Here is a 22,653-nt window from a genome sequence, read left to right as displayed (position 1 = left end):
CTTAAGATAGAAAGTATGGAAACCAGGGTGAGTGGGTGGCACTTCGAGTCAGGCTTGTAGAATGTACAGGAAGTGAGGGGCTACAAAAGCCATACCTTGATCTCTTCAGTTGCCTAGTCGGTCCCTGATTAGTATTTTTGAATAATCCTGCACTTAACATTTTGTAAATGCATTTTCATGTGCATCTATAATTTCTTTTTAAGATACATTCCCAGAAATGAACTTACTAGTTCAAATGGCACGTTAGTTTTCTAATTTTAACTGATGATAAAGGTATTGTAAATAGCTGCCGCACAGCAAAAGAAACGACCAACAGAGTAAACAGACAACCTGCAGAATGGAAGAAAATTTTTTGCAAACTATGCATCCAACAAAGGTCTAATATCCAGCATCTATAAGGAACTTAAATAAATTTACAAGAAAAAACCAAACAACTCCTTAAAAAACAGGCAAAGACGTGAACAGACACTTTTCAAAAGGGGACGCACATGCAGCCAACAATCGTGAAAAAAAGCTAAACATTACTGATCATTACAGAAATGCAAATCAAAACCGCAATGAAATACCACCTAATTCCAGTCAGAATGGCTACTATTAAAAAGTCAAAAAATAACAGATGTTGGCAAGGTTGTGGAGAAAAAGCATGCTTATAAATTGTTGGTGGGAATATAAATTAGTTCAGCCATTGTGGAAGACAGTGTGGCGATTTCTCAAAGATCTAAAGACAGAAATACCATTCCATCCAGCAATTCTATTACTAGGTATACACCCAAAGAAATATAAATCATCATAATGTAAACACATGCACGTGTATGTTCACTGCAACACTATTCACAATAGCAAAGACATGGAATCAACCTAAATGCCCATCAATGATAGATTGAGTTAAGAAAATGTGGTACATATACACCATGGATTACTATGCAGCTATAAAAAAGAATGAGATCATGTCCTTTGCAGAGACATGGGTGGAACTGGAGGCCATTATCCTTAGCAAACTAACGCAGGAAGAGAAAAACCAAATATTGTGTGTTTTCACTTATAAGTGGGAGCTAAATGATGAGAACACAGGAACACACAGAGGGGAACAACACATACTGGAGCCTTTTGGAGAGTGGAGGGTGGGAGGAGAGAGACGATCAGGAAAAATAACTAATGGACACTAGGCTTAATACCTTGGTGATGAAATAATCTGTACAACAAGTTTACCTATGTGACAAACCTGCACTTACACCCCTGAACTTAAAATAAAAGTGAAAAAAAAAAAAAAAAAGAAACAGACTGGGTGTGGTGGCTCACACCTTTAATCCCAGCAATTTGGGAGATGGAGGTGGGCAGATCACTTGAGGCCAGGAGTTTGAGACCAGCCTGAAACCCTGTCTCTACAAAAAATATTAGCTGGGCCTGGTGGTGGTGTATGCTGTAGTCTCAGATATGCAGGAGGCCAAACTGGGCAGATCAATTCTGCCTGGGACATCGAAACTCTTCAGTGAACTGTGATTGCACCACTGTACTCCAGTCTGGGTGATGGAGCAAGAACCTGTCTCCAAAAAAAAAAAAAGGACACAGCCCAATTCTAATTGTGTTTGAATGTTTAATTTCTTTTTATATATAGATACCATGAGTTGAAATAAATTGCAACACTCTTTAACTTCTTACAGAAATGGAAGACAAGAAGATTTTATCACCTTAATAATATAAATACCAAAATATAAACAATTAAAATATTAGAATAAAACTTAGGTAAGTGTTTTCATAATTTTTGGAGTAGAGGAGCATTACACCAATAATTATTATATTTGACTAAGTAAAAATATAAAACTTTTACATTTTAAAAGCATTATAAATAAGCCTAAAACTATAAATAAAAAACTTGGGAAAATATCTAAAAAAAAGTAAAACAAGCTTAACATCTTTGATATATAAAGAACTCTTATAAATCTGTAAGACACAGACATTTTGATACTTTAAAACAAAAATGAGTCATGATTCACAGAAAAATACAGTTGGTTAGCCCACATGTGAGAAGACAGTCAATCAACTATTGATCAGATAAATATATTAGGAGGCCAAGGCGGGAGGATCTCTTGAGCTCATGAGTTTGAGACCAGCCTGGGCAACATAGGAAGATCCTGTCTCTATTAAAAAAGGGAAAGAAAGAAAGAAAAAAGGAAATACAAATTAAATTACAATGAGGTATCATTTCTCATCTAGAAGATTAACACATGTTGAAAAGTCCACTGTTGGCATAGATGTGGGGAAAGTGACACTTTCATATGATTAATAGGAGTGCACACATGGGCAGCATTTCTGGGGTCATTCTGGAAATATGTGTCAAAATGTAAAATGTACAAACCCCGTGACTCAAAATTTCTACTTTAGGAATTTATGCTAAAGAGTTAATAAACCAAATGTTTAATGTCCTAAATATAAACAAAGCTCATCACATTGCTGTTTCAAATAGTAGAAATTAGAATTTAAGTTAGCGTCTGATATAGAAAATTTGTTCAATAAATATGGCACAATAGTACAATTAAGTATTTGCAGACATTCAAAGTGATAACGTAGAATTGTACTTTTAAACATGGAAAGATTTCTTTTTAGTGACAGATTAAAACACTGAATATGTCACATGATGTTATTTTTGGGAAAAATATCTACATGGCTAGAAGTCTGAAAAGATGTATTAATATATCACAACAGTAGTAGCCATTATCTGTTGGTAATTGGATTTTGGCATTTTTATTTTAAAAAGACGTTCTGTTGTGTCTAATTAAAAAAATGATTTTAAATGGCTTCTGATTATGAAAATCAGAAAAAGTATTATACCTATTTACAATTTGAAGTAAAAAGTTCTCCATTAATTTGAGCTCTGATATTATGTACCTTGTATTTTTCTTTTTTTTGTTTTTAAAATTGTTCTAAGAAGCTGACTTATTATGGAAAAGGGTGTGTGGGAAAGACAGCTCTAATTTTTCTTTTGGTGTGTTATGGCTCCATGAGGCATTGGCTGGAGGCACCCAGAGGAGAATCTGGAATCAGCCAACTCAGGTCTCTGGGATCTGAGGTCAAATCTACTTACTGTTGACTTCTCTTTCAGATTAACATTATTCCACCTACTCTTCTGGTCAATCACCTTAGAAGGTTCTGGACTATCAGGCTCAATGTGAGGTCAGGATCAAACGATAGCCTTTCTATTTTGTACCCTCAGGGTTGCATGATTGAACATAGAATTAGCTTGTTCAAAAGAGCACAGCCTTCAAAGTCAGGTTCCAGTATTTTAAACTGTGGCTCTTGTGACCCGGAGCAAGTTAACCTTTATGAACCCCAGGACCTTATTCCATGAAATGGGGAACATACACCTTACTTTGCATAGTGAGGTTTGCTTGTGATAATCTAGCACTTTTTACTCCTTGCCTTTATGGGTCTATGTGTGTCTGCCTTTTCCTCCAAATGTAAACTCCCTGAAGGCAAGGATTTCTTTTGTCACTATTGTATCCCCAGCTCCTACCTGGAACATAGCAGTTATTCAATAATTCTTTTTGAAGATGAATGAACAAAGGGGTGTCCATTTGCAACTCCTGATGTGCAGTAGTTCCCCAACAAGTATTTGTTTTCCTTTACGCCATTTTCAGCCTCATCTTACATCCCCTATTCACTTATGTTGCTGTATAAGTCAATTAAATGGCTTAATGCATATGAGAGAATACTGTAAACTTCAAAGCATTATACAAATGTAAGGTATTAATATTATCATAATCCTAATATCATTATATAGTTGTCTTTTTGCTGCCATCTAACTTTTAATCACCTTTTAAGAAAGAGATCATGCTAGTTTTTTTTTTTACACATGGTAGGGGCTTAGTAATGTTTATGGAATGAGTTTTAATTTTTGAAAAATTACCTTATTTGAATGTGTCTTAGGAAGCCCAGTATTTTAGGTTAGAGGTAGGAGATCTTAATCAGCCTGAAGCTTTTAGTTCAAGATGACATATACTTCCAGAATTGCAAATGGACATTTTGCCTTTCAGAGACACTATTGAAATCATAAGTTTGTAGGTGTGCAAAATTTTCAGGACGCCCTCACCTACCTTTGCATTGGTAAAGTGAGCCTGACAACTTCCCCATCATCACTGCTCTGCCCTTCTTCACCCAAACACATGAACAGTTTACACTGTTCCTAACTGATGCTGAATAAGAAGTCTACTATAATGATTAGCATAGGGAGTAATATTGGATATTTGTAGGAGATATATTTTCAGTGGAGAAGTTGGCAGTTGCAGATGCAATGGGAGTTATTAAAAAGTTACTAAGCAACACGTGTGCATGTTTTTTCTCTCCTTTTCACACACACACACACACCCATTATGATAGCACATCTAATAAGGAGGTGACGAAACTGTGTACAGGGAAGTCTGAGGAATCTCCAAAGGCCCCTTCTCTAAATTATATCAACATCAAATTTGATGCAAAGTCCTTGTATGATAACGATTACAGCAATTTCATCAACAATATTATAGTTCAAGAGTCAATTTCATGTGACAATGGTTACAATTTGGGTCACATAATTGATTTTTTTCCAACAGATCAATTATAATAATTGACCAAAAATGCATATTTATTGCGTTTTGTATATCAGGCAGTTCTAGATGCTGAGAATATATTTGTGAAGAGACAGATGTGACCCCACCCTCAAGCATGAACTTACAACTGTGATGATTCACACCAAAGGGCAAGAATGGGGCGAGATTGGCCCAGGGATTTAGTGAGGTCCAGGGAGTCTGGGAATGCTTCCTTGGGGGAAGTGGCATTTGATAATAACAGGAATCCCTGGTATTTATATAATGTTTTAAATTTTTTCTAAGAGATTTCTAAAAATCAATTTTCTTTTTTTGGGCTCATAATAATCCCGTAAGATCCAAGCATTGGATGAGACCAACATCATCATAAAGAGGCCTTGACTGAGACCTGGATACTGACAAATTGGATTCCACTAGATGAGGCTCCTGGTCTAGTGGCCCCTCATAGTCGTGGATGGAACTTCAGTTTAGGACTTCTTAGAGGATCAGGGTGAAGTAACCTTAAAGATCTTAGTATGTGTATGGGGAGTTCCTTCCCTTTTCCTCCTGTTTTCCTGGAGAGGGACTTACGCTGAAATGGCATGCAGGTTTTGTGCCTCCTCCTTCACTCAGTCCTTTCTAGGAAGGTAGGAGTGATGTAAAGCAAGTTGCACAACCCACAGCCCGTGGGCTTCATGCGGCCCAGGACGGCTTTGAATGTGGACCAATACAAATTTGTAAACTTCCTTAAAACATTAAGAGTTTTTTTGTGATTTTTTTAAAGCTCATCAGCTATCATTAGTGTGTTTTTTTGTGTGGCCCAAGACAAATTCTTCCAATGTTGCCCAGGGAAGCCAAAAGATTGGACACCCCTGATTTAAAGGAGTGGTGAATCTGGGAAAAAAATTAGGCAGGAGAACTTGGCCTTCTGATCTTCCTTCTCTTTCTTTGGGATCTGTCTCCCTGCAGGGAGCATGTAGTCTGATTTTCTCTCATCTACGCAATTAGTGCAACAGGGCAAGCCTGCTTCTCCTGGGTTAGCCTGTCTAATTCTGGTGTACACTGTGGGGCAGCCATAGGACCAGATCAAAGCCATGTCCTCGAACAGAACATTATCTGTCAATTTAACATTATTAAACTGATATTTTGATTTTTGTCTCCCTGCCTCCTGCTGTTCTCTACTACCCAATAATGCCTGAAGAAGCTAATGATGTAACTGCAACCAAATAGGGGTGAGGATCAGACAATCTCTCCTCATATTCTTTCTTGAATTTCCCTTGTAATGGTAAAATGCCTGTAAATTTTTGATTCATTTGCTGATATTTCTGTAAAGCAAGTATCCCTTAATATACAGATATACTGTCAACTTTTCATTCCTAAAGTTTTACTGGCCTAATTGTTGCAGTTTCATACACCAGCCTGACCCCAGTGGCAGTTGTTCTGTAGTTCTAGGCATAGCTGTGGCCTCTGCTTCTGGGCCTACATTTTGGAAGATGTGCAATAGAAAAATGGAGGCATGGGATACTTCCAGTAGACAGAAATGGGAGGCATATGTTGAGTTTCTCTAGTATTTTCCCTGGGTGGTATATTTGGCTGCCACTATAAAACCTCCCCACTTCAACCTAATCAGGGGCCCACTTGGGGGAAATGTCACAAAGTGTTTATGAGTTTAGTCTCAGGAGCCATGCTGAGTCAGCTTCCACTCAATGGCTGTGTCAATAGGGATTCAATGGCTTAACATGTATGAAATGTTCAGAATAGAACTTGAAATTTAGTAAGCACTCAGCAAATTTCAACTCTCTCTCTCTGAGTACCTGTATATATGATTTGTAGGAGTCATTCTACGTTTTATTGGCCGTGGATGGGAATGAATTTAGAGGATGAAGAACCCAGGAAACCTGAGAAGGGATCTCTGCTTTCCTATGCATTGTTTATGTTCTTCCAGATATGGAGGAAATAATTAATTTTGTTATATGAACAATCAAATCAAATATCTACTTATCCAATTGACCTACATCAATGGAAAAGTGAATGCGTTACAAGTGGCCAGAGAGAGAGATTTACCAGCAGAAATAGTTGTGTGGGACAATTCCACTGTGAGTGCCTGAAATGAAAGGGTAATTATCTGGAGGTGGGAACCTGGGATATACTTCCCTGAGATGATGGCAAATAAATTACACCCAATGTGGGCTGCAAGGTTTAATTTATTCAAGAGGAGAAACAGGAATTTTATAGGAGCAATGGGTTCAGATAGAAGATAGCAAGGGGGAATTCAGGGTGTGGTGATCAAAAAGGACACCAAACTGTGAAATGGAGGCAGGTCCTGAACTGGTAAAGGAATGGCATGGTTAAAATCAAGGAGCTAGTATAGTCAAGACAATCCTAAGCAAAAAGAACAAAGCCGGAGGCATTACACTCCCTGACTTCAAACTATACTACAAGTCTATGGTAGCCAAAACAACATGGTACTTGTACAAAAACAGACACGTAGACCAATAGAACACAATAGAGATCTCAGAAATAAGACTGCACATCTACAACCATTGAATCTTTGACAAACCTGATAAAGACAAGCAATGGGGAAAGGATTCCCTATTTAATAAATGGTGCTGGGAAAACTGGCTAGCCATATACAGAAAATTGAAAATGGACCAGTTCCTTAAACTTTATACAAAAATTAACTCAAGATGGATTAAAGATTTAAATGTAAAACCCCAAACTATAAAAATCCTAGAAGAAAATCTAGGCAATGCCATTTAGGACATAGGCACCGGCAAAGATTTCATGATGAAAACGTCAAAAGCAATTGCAACAAAAGCAAACATTGGCAAATGGGATCTAATTAAACTAAAGACATTCTGCAAAAGAAGCTATCATTAGAATGAACAGACAGCCTACAGAATGGGAGAAAATTTTTGCAATCTATCTGACAAAGGTAACTTAAACAAATTTACAAGAAAAAAACAAACAACCCTATCTAAAAGTGGGCAAATGACATGAACAGACACTTCTCAAAAGAAGACATTTGTATGGCCAACAAACATATGAAAAAAAGCTCAACATCACTAATTATTAGAGAAATGCAAATAAAAAATCACAATGAGATACCATCTCATGCTAGTCAGAATGGCAATTATTAAAAAGTCAAGAAACAACAGATGCTGGCAAGGCTGTGGAGAAATAGGAACGCTTTTATACTGTTGGTGGGAATGTAAATTAGTTCAACCATTGTGGAAGACAGTGTGGCGAGTCCTCAAAGACCTAGAAATGGAAATATCATTTGACCCAGCAATCTTATTACTGGGTATATATCCAAAGGAATATAAATAATTCTATTATAAATATACATGCATGTGTATGTTCATTGCAGCACTATTCACAATAGCAAAGACATGGAATCAACCCAAATTCCCATCAATGAGAGACTGGATAAAGAAAATATGGTACATATATACCATGGAATACTATGCAGCCATAAAAGGAAGGAATTAAAGTTCTTTGCAGGGACTTGGATAGAGCTGGAAGCCATTATCCTCAGCAAACTAACCCAAGAACAGATAACCAAATATCCAATGTTCTCACTTGTAAGTAAGAGCTAAACAATGAGAACACATGGACACAGAGAGGGGAACAATGAACATTGGGGCCTGTCAGGAGGCAGGGAGGAGGGAGAACATCGGGATAAATAGCTAACGGATGTGGGGCTTAATACCTAGGTAATGGGTGGATAGGTGCAGCAAATCACCATGACATATGTTTACCTATGTAACAAACCTGCACATCCTGCATATGTATCCCGGAACTTAAAATAAAATAAAATAAAATTAAAAGAAAAAAATACAACATTTAGTGAAATATTAAAGAAAAATCAAGGAGGTGCTGACAGGCAGTTTAGGGGACTGAGACTGAGAAAAGAAGAGTATTGGTATGACACCATTGGACTCAAATTTCCCAGCCCTTACATAGCCGAGAAAGAGAGAAATGGCAGCCAAGGGGAATGTCCTTCAGCATTTGCTTAGCAAATTACTCAATAGCCATAATTGGAATTCAACAGGGAGATCCTAGAGAAGGCATTTGACGAGGTAGGCATCTTGTTTTTCTAATTTACCTTAACTACACATAGTGTATCTTTTCAGATTCTGCCATATGCCAGTAACAAGAGTTATATACTTGTACTACTTTTGGGCTATTTTTTTGTTGAATGTGGAGTGCAGCGTTTGGGCAGAACGTGGGCTCTGGAGTCAGGAAGACCTTGGTGTGAATGAGAGTTCTGCCTCTTCCTTGGTGACCCTGAGCAAGTTAATTTTCCTTGCTGACACACTGTTTCCTTATTTTGTAACATACAGATAGTTCATTGTGTATTTTAGTACTGCAATGAGTATTTAATTAAATAACTTTTGTGCCTGGTACATACTAAGGGCCCAATAAAGGCTAGTTATTGTGATTATTGTGAAAATAGGTTATCCTGGGGAGGTTCTTTTTTTTTTTTTTTTTTCTGAAGAAATTCCTTCACTTTTTGGCTATCTATGGCACAGTCAGTGGACAAGTGACCATGAGGAAGGGTGAGAGGAATCTGGAGGGAAGAGTCTCCACAAATGAGAGCACCAAATATCTCCCTTGCCTGAGGCAGAGGTGGAGGTGAAGGCTTGGATCGTTTAATTCTCCAGCAGTTTGGATAAATAAGTTTCTACGCATGACCTAAGAAAACACTTTCTTCCTTTCCAACACCTTCCACAGGGCATCCTTGATCTCTTTGTTCCTCAAACTGTAAATGAGAGGGTTCAGCATGGGGATCACCAATGAATAGAAAACAGACACCACCTTGTCCCTGCCTAGTAAGTAGCTGGAGCTGGGTCGCAAGTATACGAAAAGGGCTGTCCCAAACAGCAGAGTCACCACCACCAGATGCGAGGCACATGTGTTGCAGGCTTTCCATCGGCCCTCTGCTGAAGGGATCTTCAGGACAGCAGACACTATGTAACCATACGAGATAAGGAGTTGGAGGAACGACGTTCCTCCGACAGTGACCACCACGAGGAAATTCACCACTTGACTGAGGAAGGTGTCAGAGCAAGACAGAGCCAGGACTGGTGGGAGGTCACAGAAGAAGTGGTTGATGATGTTGGGTCCGCAAAAGTGAAGCCTAAATATGGAGCTGGCCTGGATCAGGGAGCTCAGGAAGCCACCAACATATGCCCCAACCACCATGCGTGTACAGAGGCCCTGGGTCATGATAGTGGGGTAGAGAAGGGGGCTGGAGATGGCTGCATATCGGTCGTATGCCATAGCAGTCAGGAGGAGGCACTCGGACAGACCCATGCTGACAAAGAAAAAAAACTGAGCAGCACAGCCCACAAATGATATGGTCTTCTGCTCCCGGAAGTCAGTGAGCATCTTGGGAGCCACAGCAGAAGAGTAGCAGATGTCAATGAAAGATAAGTTGCTTAGGAAGAAGTACATGGGTGTGTGCAGATGGGTGTCACCTCTGATCAGAAAAATGAGGGCCAGGTTCCAGGCCAGGGTCGTAAGATAGATGCCCAGGAAGGTCACAAAGAGGAGGGCCTGGAGTTCTGGATGGTCTGTGAATCCCAGGAGGATGAACATGGTCACTGATGAGCTGTTCCAGGCTTTGGTTATGGACATGCTTCCCGTGGACCACAAGGACAAGATGCAGACCTGGGATAGTAATGACAGTCCACATTACAGGTGGTATTAGCAAATAACTACAAAATGCTTGAGAGGGAGGGCAGAGGATTACAGGTTACAGCTTTATGCAAAGACTCTCTTTCTCTTTCCCAGTCTCAATCTCAGTCTCTCTCTCTCAAAGAAGGGAGTTGCAGTCATCATCTTAAATATTTAGGTAGTATAGTGTAGTTGATAATGAATCTAACTTTTGAACCCAAAATCCCTGGGATCAACTCCTGCCTCCACCATTTTGGGTGAGATAGCTAACATCTCTGGCTTCAGTTTATTTATCCTTAAAACTGGATGATAGCAATTAATTCACAGATTTGTTTTAAGTGCCTGGCACATAACAAGTGACCAGTGAGTAATTATTAGGACAGTTCTGTGTACCTCAGGTAAGTCAGGTCATGCCTTGGAATAACTATTCATCTACTTTACCTAAGTTTCAATATTAGGAAGGAAAGATCAATGGAACTAGGTTCAGCTATGTAGTTGTGAGACGATTAATCAGATAGAATGTTTTTAATGCAAAGGATTAGGCCACATATATGTAAAAATGCTCTTAATTGTCAAATATTGGGTCCAAATATACTAATGTAGGTTGAATTTCAAATTTATCTTAGTCTGAGCATTCTGAGTTATTATTTTATTTATTTATTTCTTATTTTTTATTTTTTTTTGAGATGGAGTTTCACTCTTGTTGCCCAGGCTAGAGTGCAATGGCAGTATCTCAGGTCACCGCAACCTCCGTCTCCTGGGTTCAAGCGATTCTCCCGCTTCAGCCTCCTGAGTAGCTGGGATTACAGGCATACGCCACCATGCCTGGCTAATTTTGTATTTTAAGTAGAGACGGAGTTTCTCCATGTTGGTCAGGCTGGTCTCGAACGACCTCGGGCGATCCGCCCGCCTCAGCCTCCCAAAGTGCTGGGATTACAGGCGTGAGCCACTGCCCCTGGCCTGAGTTGTTTAGTTGTTGAGTGTGGGCTCTGGATCTAGACTGCCTGGATTTAATTCTCAGCTTCACTTAGTAGATGTGCGATGTTGACCAGGTCACTTGAACTCTCTCTCTCTGTAAAATTAGAGATAATAATAGTATTTACTTTGTTATAGGATCTAATTATCATCTATCATCTATCTATCTATCATCTATCTATCTATCTATCTATCTATCTATCTATCTATCTCTCTCTCTATCCATCTTTATCTATCTGTCTGTCTATCATCTATCTACCATCTATCATCATCATCATGTATCATCTAATCTTCTTAGAACATGCCTGGCCCATAGTAACTGTTCTATAAGTATTTGTTGTTGTTGCTGTTGTTATTTTAAACCTAAGTTACAAAGTATCCTCAATCAAATTATTTGAATTTTTAGTGCATGAAGCATCTTTCAAGATCAGGGACTTGATTTTATTAAATCCACACCAGTAAGGACTCCCATTGCCCCCTCACACATCCACACTGAGTCTCAATGCACATTAATCAGAAGAGAACTTAGTCATCAGGTCTCTGAAACTGGTAGGTTTCCCTAATCCTACAGAAAGTACCAGGAAAAATGTGGTCAGAGGGCCATGTGGCTTATGGTGAATGACCCTTAAAGGTTTGGAATATATCTTGATCCTTCTTCAGTTCTTAACCCAAATAATTTGGAAATCAATGAAATTATTTTAACTGGCTTTTAAATTAAAGAACTGTGAGATATTTTGATTAATATGATCAATATACAAATGTGAACTATTGAAACAAAAAATCATGTTCCTGATTAATAAAAAAAGGAAACTGAACATTATTATCTATCTCCTGAAATAATAACTCTTAATATTTTGGTGTATACTTTTTATGTACAAGTATATGTTTATGTGCATAGGTGTTTGTATCATAGTACACAAACCTTTGTAACTTGTATATATTATAGAACTCATTGCAAGTCAATAACTTCACCATTTGGGAAGTAATACTCTATTTGTGCCAAATTTTTCTGCTCAATTTAGGAGAGCCACTTTATTTCGACATCCTCAATTTTCACAAATCAATCCACATCTACTCATTGCCAGTTAAGGTCTCATTGACATTCTTAATATTTTTTTCCTGGAACTTGCACAGACAGATGCCCTTGAAATTGGGGCCCATTTCTCCCCTCTCAATAGTTCCTTCTACTTATTTTTCAGTGCTAAACCCCTCACATTTGGATAATGGGAGAATGTGAAGCTCCTTTTAGCTATCATCATGCTGTCATTTGTGCAGAGTTTTAGATATTCATCACATTAGTCACGCTATTGTCGGTATGACTTTAAGCTTCATCCTATATTCTAAGGTTTTGCTCCTGTTTGTGAAAGGTTTGTGAACTTTCTAGAGTCAAGAGAGGATTCTTTATCCTTCAAAGAAATAAAAGAGGAATGTGTAACAAACTTTGGCATAATCGAGAGCAGATGTAGAGTCACATGGAGAAATTGGGAGCTAAAACAAAAAGAGCTCTGTGGGAGGCCTCACACATTCCGTAGAGGTACAGCCATTTGGCAAGGTAGAAACCTGAGGTCTGTGTTATGATTCAGGGTCATCTGGGGGCACCCATTCAGGTTAGAAGAAAAGGGAGTGGGAGAAGGTAGTGGTTTGATCCTGGGTAGGCTTTAGAAAAAGACTGGTTCTAATTCTGACTCTGCCACTTGCCAGCTGTGGGATGTTGGGCAACTCATTTAGCCTTTCTGAATTTCAATTTCCTCATTTGTAAAATGGGAATAACAGTGACTACTAGCCAGGTGTGGTGGTTTATGCCCACAATCCTAGCACTTTGGGAAGCAGAGGCTGGAGGATTGCTTGAGGCCAAGAGCTCGAGACCAGCCTGAGAAACATGGTGAGACCTCATCTCTACAAATAAAAATAAAAATGAAAAAATTGGTAGGGTATGGTGGCATACAGCTGTGGTCCAAGCTACCAGGAGGCTGAGGTGGGAGGATTGCTTGAGCCCACAAGGTTGAGGCTGCAGTTAGTTGTGATCATGCCACTACACTCCAGCCTAGGTGACAAAGGGAGACCTTGTCTCAAAACAACAATAAAACAAACAGTAACTACTTAACAGAGCTTGAAAATTGCTTAAGATAATGTATAAAGGGATCACGGTGGGTCTTGAGATAGAATGTTTGCTTAATAAACTGGGAATGTGATTGTTATCAGCAGCAACTATTCCTTAAAATATTATTGATAGAACCGACCATTAATTTTGAAACCCTTCCTCCTTATGTAATAGGTTGAAGTATGCTTATGTTAGAGAAATAAGAAGTTCACTAATGGACCATGCAGATTTGTAAGAAGTGTTTACGAGTGAGGTTGAAGAACTTAATGATTGGAGTCTGATGGGTTAATTGAGTCTGTTTTGAATATTGTCATCAGGAGGGAGAAATTTTGTATTTAAGGATGAGATTTCCCAGCCCCAGAAACAGAAAGTGGAGCTGGACAAATTGAAACAAAAGGAAAAGCATATGTAGAGTTTTATTCCCACATATGGATGCCCTGCAGCTTATTTTAGAACATTAGAGAGAAGGTATCTTAAGGGTTGTATGGAGTGCTTTATGGCATGGAACTCTGTCATGAAGAGGTACTTCTTCCCTTGAGAGGGAAAGGAAGTTTTATTCACTCTTGCAGCAAACTTGGGGAGCCTGGACTCCCTACAATTCTATGATATAATCAACACCAGGTATAATCAACACCAGGTCTATTTTACAGAGCTGAAGAGGAAGAGTCTGAGAGGCTCAGTGACCTCATTAGACTCATAGATGCAGTTCCAGCATCTTTGTGAACTACACTATCCTTGACTGACACGGGAAGATAATAATACAGTAAAACCAAGCACCTAGCACAGACCTTTGCACATAGAAGATACTGGATAATTGATGGGGACTCGTAGAGTTGATTTATGATTCTGTTCATTTTCCATCAAATATATCTGGAAGAAGTGTTAAACTTTGTAACAAAATTTGCCTCATTTGAGCTTCACAGACACAGTTGGTGATGGAGGAAAACATGGAATGATAAGGACCTCAGCCAAATTGTGGAGTTGGAGGTGTTCTGTGATTTCCCCGCCAATCCTGATCTGGTGTCCTTCACTTCATAATGCCATTTTCCTCTCATCCCTGCCAGTGCCTGGTGCCCTCAAGATACTGCTCTTCCAGGTCTTTCTTTTATCTGAATGTACAAATGATTGATGAAATGAGGAGTTCCTCTCAATGTAAGGTGACAATGCTAAAGGGGTCAAGACTTTAATTCAAGAATTAAGATTCAGATGGTATCATTCATAGCATTAGTGAGAAAAGAGAAGGAGAGTTTTGGAGTTTAGAGGCCTCTGCAGTGTTTGGAAAATCTGCTATGTAAAGTGTGTCTGGATTACAGGCCTTCTAAATTACTTTTTGGATTGCTTACTAATAATTGAGGCTGTGTGTAAGGGCATAGAAGTTCCTTCAGAAATGTCATTCCCTTTTAATCACCTTGGTAGTTGCAAGGGCTCAAATGTACTTCAGGAAGCTCATCACGGGAGCAGTAGAGAAGAACCAATATTGGGCTGTGATTTCAGAATCAGGCTCTTAAATGCCTCACTCAGATTATCACGGTGAGCAAATTTCCCTCCTTAGAGTAACCTTGGTTTTTGAAAAGATTGGTTTCATATTTGTTCTACCTTAGCATCTAATAGTATGCTGGGTTTACTGTTCACAAAATTTGTAATGAACAATTAATGCATTTATAAAGCTAATAATTCATCATGATTTTCTGAAGACTTAAAAAAATGCCACTGAACATTTAATAGTCAACTGATTACCAGTTGAAGAGACCATGTGTCTCTTTTAGCTCTCTTTTAGTAATATGTCCCATTTAAGACAATATAGAGTAGTGTATTAGGCCGTTTTTCAGGACTACCTGAGGCTGGATAATTTATAAAGAAAAGAGGTTTAATTGGCTCACAGTTCGGCAGACAGTACAAGAAGTGTGGCGCTGGCATCTGCTTCTGGTGAGGGCTGCAGGAAGCTTATAATCATGGCGGAAGGTGAAGGGGGAGTAGACATCTCATATGGTGAGAGCAGACGCAAGAGAGAGAGAGCAACAGAAAGGGGCCAGGCTCTTTAAACAACCAGCTGTTGCCTGAATTCACTAATCACCAAGGGGATAGCACTACCCCATTCATGAAGGATCCGCCCCATGGGCCAATCACCTCCTACCAGGCCCTGCCTCCAACAATGGGGATTACATTTCAACATGAGATTTGGAGGGAAGAAACACTCAAACTATATCAAACAGGGTCCAGCTTATCGTATACAACAATTAATAAAACACTGCACTGGGAAAATTATTCAACTGATAAATCAAGAGCATAGAATTATCTGAGACAGACAACAAACTTGTATGTAAATCCTAAATTCCTGCATGTTATCTGGAATTTCAATTTTGAATTGGAGAAAGCTCAAATATGAAAAGAATAATGTACATTTAAAAAACTTTGGCAAAAAAATCTGTAAATTCAAAGTTTCCATATTCTACTTAAGTACTTAAATGACAGCAGAGAATGCTTGAAAACAAAATAGTATACAGCAGACTTCTTGAAAAGTATAGTACCGAAAATAAATGAGCTATCAAGCCATGAAAAGACATGGAGGAAACTTACGTGCATATTACTAAGTGAAATAAATCAACCTGAAAGGCTACATAGGGTATGATTCCACCTATAAGACATATTGGAAAAAGCAAAACTATGGAGACAGTAAAAAGATCAGTAGTTGCTAGGGGTCAGGGAGAGGGAAGGGTGAACAGGGAGAGCACAGAGGGTTTTTAGGACAGTGAAGCTACTATGGATGATCCTATAACAGTGGATACATGTCATCATACATTTGTCCAAACCCACGGAATACACAACACCAAGAATGAACCCAAATGTTAACTATGGATTTTGGGTGATAATAATGTGCCAATGTAGGTTCATTGATTGTAACAATGTACCACCGTGGTGGGGTAGATTGATCATGGAGGAGGCTATGCATGTGTAGGAGTAAAAGGATAAATAGGAAATCTCTGGTCAATATTGCCGTGACTCTACAATTGCTCTAAAAAATAAGGTCTATTTTTTAAAAAGTACAAAAAAAGATTTGGCTGAATTTGAGGAAAGACAAATAGCATTGAGAGGTGCAGGGAGAAAAACTAAAAGTCAAAGAACTTATTGGTTACCTATATGGGCTTGTGGATATAGGGAATTCTATCATGTGAGATTAATATGGGCATGAAGACAAAGAGCAAACTGCACTTACCCTGTTGCTCCTGCTCTGTCTGCCCTTTAGCTGATACCTGTTTTGAGTTGTTCTGCTTTGGAAGGAGTTCAGTGGCTGCTTCCAATTACCAAAGTGCTAATGAGTTTGGAGAGAGCTTGAGGCTGGTTTTTTCATCAAGGATCAAAATACCCTCTTGGTGCATAGAAGGTGTGCTTTGGGGCAGAGTAAAGGAAGAAAAAGAATATAAAGAAAGGATGGAGGTTGTAATCTTTAAGAAGCTCTTCTGGCATCAGCTAATATCTGCATTTAGGGTCATTTTGAGAAAATGTTCAAAGCTGGGGTTGGGGGTAAATTGGGGAGAAGTTTTTTTTCTTCTGTCCTTGGAGATGTTTCATTATATTTGCTCCTGAGGGTCTTTTTGAAAGGGAGGAATGTATCACCCGAACTTCACAGCTTTATGATTAATTGCTCTCTGGGGTTGTCTAGAACGCAAACTCTAAAAGCTCCAAAACTGATGCTTATTAAACTCCATCCCAGTGGCTAGGGCCTCCAATCCCCCAAGGCCAATCAAGATATTTTCTGGTAGTACCTGACGAAAAAACTCAGGATAGCAGTGGAACATAAGGATAGGTTAAACACCACTCCACAAAATAAAGCAAAATTGCCTATCTATAAATACATATTTATTGACTCTATTCCATTACTTAGTAGAACCTATTTGGCCAGAAGTATGTTAAAAGGATGGGACCTTAACCTTCCTGAGCTCCTACTATGTGCTAAGCACTATACTATGTGCCTTATGTGTGTTAACTCACTAAGTTCTCCCAAATTCCCCGTGCAGAGGAGGAAACTGAAATTCAGAGAAGCTAAATAAATTGATCGAAATTTTATGCTAGTAAGGGATTGATCTGGTATTTGAACTCTGTGTAATACCAAACACTGCATATAAATATATGACACATGCACTTATTTTGAAACTCACATAAATGTGTTGATATGGTCAATCATACCCCTCAATTCATAAATCCATTTTCTTTCCACAGAAACCTACTATCTTCCTCCAGGAAAGAGACATTAGAAATAGGGCATTTTTTTCTTAAAACATTTTTAAAAACTTATTCTACTATGGAATATAAAGGTGTAATATAAAGATGTAGAACTTTTATTCTATGGAGAGCTACATACAAATAAAAAGTAATATGGGGCCACACATTTAACAAAATCAAGCCATTAGTACATGTGCTTTCAGGTGGAGGGGAAAAAGTAAAATATTTGATTCTCTTGTTTCTTAAGCTGAGAACATGGAACTTCGGTCTTTTCAAAGTAGCTACAATAAACAGTGGATGACTGATCTCAATTCCATGGCTACTTAAAGGAGAGAAAGCTATCCAACCAGGCAGAGAAAAAAATGGTTGGAGAGTAGAATTCAAAGGAAAAACATGGATAAGGGAGAAATTATTCGTTCGTGCATTCCTTAAGTATGTATGTATTTATTTATTGAGAGTTAGGTCTCTTTGTTTATTTATTTATTTAAATTGACAAATGCCAAATTGTGTATATTTATGTTATATAACATAATGTTTTGATATATGTATACATAGAAGAATTATTAAATCAAGCAAATTAACATATCCATCAGCTCATCTACTTATGATTTTTCTGATGAGAACATTTTAAAATCTACTTTTGAGTGATTTTCAAGTATACTACACACATTATCATTAATTATAGTCACCATGCTGTACAACAAATCTCCAAAATTTATTTCTCCTGTCTAACTGAAACTTTGTACCTTTTAAGTGACATCTCCCTGCTCCCCCTTCCCCTGCCCCTGAGAGCCACCATTCTACTCTCTGCTTCTATGAGTTCAGTTTTTTTTAGATTTCACATAATTGAGGACATACAGTATTTGTCTTTCTGTGCCAGGTTTATTTCACTTGCCATAATGCCCTCCGGGTTTATTCATGTTGTAGCAAATGACAAGATTTTCTTTTCTTTGAAGGCAGAATAGTGTATATATACTATATATTCTTTAGCCATTCATCCATTAATGGACATTTAGCTTGATTTCATATTATGGCTATGGTGAATAGTGCTGCAATAAACATGAGAGTGCAGTTATCTCTTTGACATATTGATTTCATTATTTTTGGATATATACCCAGTAGTGGGATTGCTGGGTCATATAGCAGTTCTAAGTTTAGTTTTTTGAGGCATATCTATACTGTTTTCCAGAATGGCTACACTTACTATATGCTACTTGTTTTTTATTTTTATTTTTTGCCATTCTAATAGATACAAGTGGGGTTTAGTTTTGATTTTAATTTCTATTTTGTTAATGAATAGTGGTGTTGAGTATCATATGTCCATCCATGTATCTATTTTGCTGAATTATATGTTCACATATATTTTGCCCATTTAAAAAATTTCTGAAATGTAATACTTAGTTTTGAAAGTTCTTTATATATGCTACATACAATTCCTTTATCAAATGTATAATTTGAAAATATTTTTTCCAATCTGTAACTTGTCTTTTCATTCCATTAATATTTTTTGAGAGCAGAATCCTCAATTTTTGCAATGTCTGATTTATCATTTTTCCTTTTATTAATTGTGTGTTTGGTGTAACACCTAGGAAATCTTTGCATAATGCAAAGTCATAATGATTTTTTTCTATGTTTTCCTCTAGAAATTTTATAATTTATATTTCACATTTAGTTGTATGATTTAATTACTTGTGTATGGTGTGAAGTAAAAACTGTTTCATATTTTGGCGCAGTGGTATCCAATTGTCCTAGCACTATTCGTGGAAAAGTATATGTTTTCTCATTGGAGCTGTTTTTTGCATATTGATGAAAGTCATTTGAATGTAAGTATGTGGGTCTATTTCTGTTCTTCAGAACAGAACTGTCTATTCTGTTTCATTGATTTATGTATTCTTTTCTTTCTCCAATATCATACTTTCTTAATTATTGTAGCTGTATGCGTATCTTTTTAAAGCAAGTAACGTGTGTCCCTCAACTTTGTTCTTCTATTTCAAAACTATTTTGGCTCTTCTAGTTCCTTTATCTTTCCATAAATATTTTATTTTATTATTTTTATTTTTTCAAAATGATCAGCATCAACATAAAAATTTTTAGAATCAATTTGAAAATATCTACAGAAAATCCTGTTGATATTTGATTTAAAATGTATTGAATATAGGATCTATTTTGGGGGAATTGATATTTATTATGGCACTACATTGAGTCTTCTAATCCATACACATGGTATATATCTCCACATATTTAGATAATTGGTTTCTTTCATCAATGTTTTATAGTTTGCTGCACACAGATCTTGTACTTATTTCATTAGGTTTATACCTAAGTATTTCATGTTTTTAAAAATGCTATTGTATTGTAAATGATACATTTGAAAATTTCAATTACCAATTATTTACTAATAGTGTTCAATTACTAATTGTTAATTACTAGCTCAATTACCAATTGTTCACTACAGTTAATTTTTATAATTTGACTGTTTATTGGGGCACTGCTTAACTTACTTATTAGTTCTTGAACCTATGCTATAGATTCTTTGGGATTTTCTACACTCATATTATTTGTGGATGATATGGTTAGGCTTTGTGTCCCCACCCAAATCTCATCTTGAATTGTAATCCTCAAGTGTTGAGGGAAAGACCTGATGGTAGGTAACTGAATCATTGCGGTAGTTTCCCCCATTCTGTTCTCATGATAGCGAGTGAGCTCTCATGAGATCTGATGGTTTTATAAGGGGCTCTTCCCGCTTCGCTGTCTCACTCTCTCTCTCCTGCTGCCATGTGAAGGAGGTCCTTGCTTCCCCTTCACCTTCCACCATGACTGTAAGTTTCCTGAGGCCTCCCCAACCATGTAGAACTGAGTCAATTAACCTTTTTCCTTTATATATTACCCAGTCTTGGGAAGTTCTTTATAGCTATGTGAAAACAGACTAATACATTGTATAAAGGAAGTTTTATATTTTTCTTTGCAATCTATGTAACTTTTACTTATTTTTCCTGCTTTATTGATAAGAACTCCAGTACAATGTATAAAATGAATGGTGAGAGCAGACATCATTGCCTTTTTCCTGATCTTAGGAGAAAAACATTTAGTTTTTTACTAGTAAGTGTCATAATAGCTGTAGGGTATTTTTGTTATTAACCTACGAACTATATCAGATTGCAGATATTCTTTCTAATCCTAGTTTGCCAAGAGTCTTTATCATAAATGGATGCTGGATTTTGTAAAAGACATATACTGAATTGATTGATTTTATATATTTTCTCCTTGATTTTCACTTTATTGATAATGAGAGATTCATTGACTGATTTTAAAATGTCAAACCAGACTTACATATTTTTGAGGATAAATCCAACTTGGAAATATGTATATAATATATATCCCTAACCAGGTAGTTGGATTTGAGAGAAGGTAATTCCCAAAGAACCTAATTCTAAGAGAGAGAAGAGAACAAGAGCCATGCAGTCGATCTTCGGGAGTGGAATCCTAAAGCAGAAGCAGATGCAATTTTCAATTCTAAAAGCCAAGGTAGCCATGGGAGGCAGTTCAATAAAGGCATAGCCAGGAGTTACTCTGGTACCAAGGAGGAGTCACAAGCTGCATTTGTTTATTGTTTTCTTGCCTTCAGCCCTCACAATTGTAGGTGAAATATGTTATGTATGTATGTGTGTGTGTGTGTGTGTGTGTGTGTGTGTTGGGGTAACAGAATGGACATGAGAGATGGTAGGCTCATTGTAATCGTCAAAGATTCTCTCTCCCTCTATACCCTTACATGTGGGAATAATCCTCAAAGTCTTGTCTGTGGTCTGTTTTTCATCTTCTACACATTTTACCTAGGCTATTTCCTCTTATCTCAGAGTTTAAATTAATAATGCTATGTATAACCACTGTTCTTGCCCACATCAGCTGGAAGACTGAAACATGATCACAGTAATAGTTATCAGACAAAGTTTCCAGGGTGTCTTACTACCCCAGATTCCTTTGAATTCCTTCTATACCCACATAGTCCTCAAAATTCCTCCTAGTTCTGGAAGCCATCAGGGAGTGGCTCACATACTCTTTGTATAATAATCTACTATTGTGTTATCTATTGTTTTCCTTCTTTCCTGTTATGGATCCGGATGGTATTTCCTGCAGATAGTCACCATGTCACTAGCTCTGATGCACAACAGTGTCTCATGGCTAAGATGCTGGCATTGAAGACACAGGTATCTGCATTGAGAGCATCATACCCTGATGCTACCCAAACTGCTGGCATTAGTACTACTTGCACGTCAATACTCTTTTCAGTTTCTTTTTTCCAGCATTCTTTTCCCAGTCCCTTTGGGCCAGGACTCAGGAATGTGTCTTTGGGCTCGGCTGAAGGATAATTTAAGTGATAGAAAACTGTTTCTTTCCAGAACCTCCTTTCTCTTCTGAGCTCAGGTCATTGTTCTGAAACTGGATGAGTACCTTGTGATTCTTTTCTTTTGAGATGCTCCCTTTAAGAGTTCCTGAGGGAAATTCATTTCAATGGATGTTTAGTCAGAGCAATGTTCAAAGCCTTCTTGGAAAATTTATACTCATGATGTTGTCAATTCATATGAGTCCTCAAATACCCTGATAAGTAGAGAAAATTGTGCTTTATTTTTTGCATTAACATTATTTAAAATCTTCACTGTAACTTTCACTATATCAATCATTAAGCATATTTTCATTTGATTTGGAATTAACACTTAAAATTTCCTAATGATTCATTTTTTAGTTTAAGTTTTACCTAGCAATTAAATGAGAGTTTAATATTTTTAAGTGTTTTTCAGGAGCATAAAATTTACATTATTTACAAATAATTAGGGCTATGATAATACTAAGTACACAAATAATAAAAATGATCCTGAAACCTAAGGTAATTGTTTATTAAAAAATACTGTGCCAAGGTTGACTAAAAATGAAAGTTTTTAAAAACCATATCCAAATTAGATGACATTTTAATGAAAACATATAGCTAACTGGTATTTAATAAAAACATATAGTTAGCCAGGGACAACAATAATATAGATTCTCATGCTATTTCTAATAAACTAATTATCAGAATATTACAGCTGGAGATGTTTCTTCTGAGACAAATGGGCAATTTAA

The 22,653-nt window shown here is 37.4% G+C and overlaps 1 protein-coding gene across 1 annotated transcript; it reads right to left on the bottom strand.

Moving 5' to 3' along the window:
* Positions 1-338: 338 nt before the first annotated feature.
* On the bottom strand, positions 339-16,887 carry LOC100975391 (olfactory receptor 5A1). The gene is made up of 2 exons (XM_057299037.2): positions 16,532-16,887; positions 339-10,235 (listed from the first exon to the last, which is right to left on the bottom strand). Exon 2 carries the CDS (start codon positions 10,200-10,202, stop codon positions 9,258-9,260), a length of 945 nt encoding a protein of 314 aa, XP_057155020.2. The 5' UTR covers positions 10,203-10,235; positions 16,532-16,887; the 3' UTR covers positions 339-9,257.
* Positions 16,888-22,653: the final 5,766 nt, after the last annotated feature.

The sequence above is a fragment of the Pan paniscus genome, chromosome 9 (genome assembly GCF_029289425.2).
Source record: "Pan paniscus chromosome 9, NHGRI_mPanPan1-v2.0_pri, whole genome shotgun sequence".
NCBI lineage: Eukaryota > Metazoa > Chordata > Mammalia > Primates > Hominidae > Pan > Pan paniscus.
The sequence above is the reverse complement of the archived record's forward strand: the minus strand, read 5'-3'. Positions and strand labels throughout refer to the sequence as shown.

Bases quoted from the DNA above. Each gene is read 5' to 3' on its own strand.
- LOC100975391 (XM_057299037.2), bottom strand. From the start codon at position 10,202: ATGTCCATAACCAAAGCCTGGAACAGCTCATCAGTGACCATGTTCATC.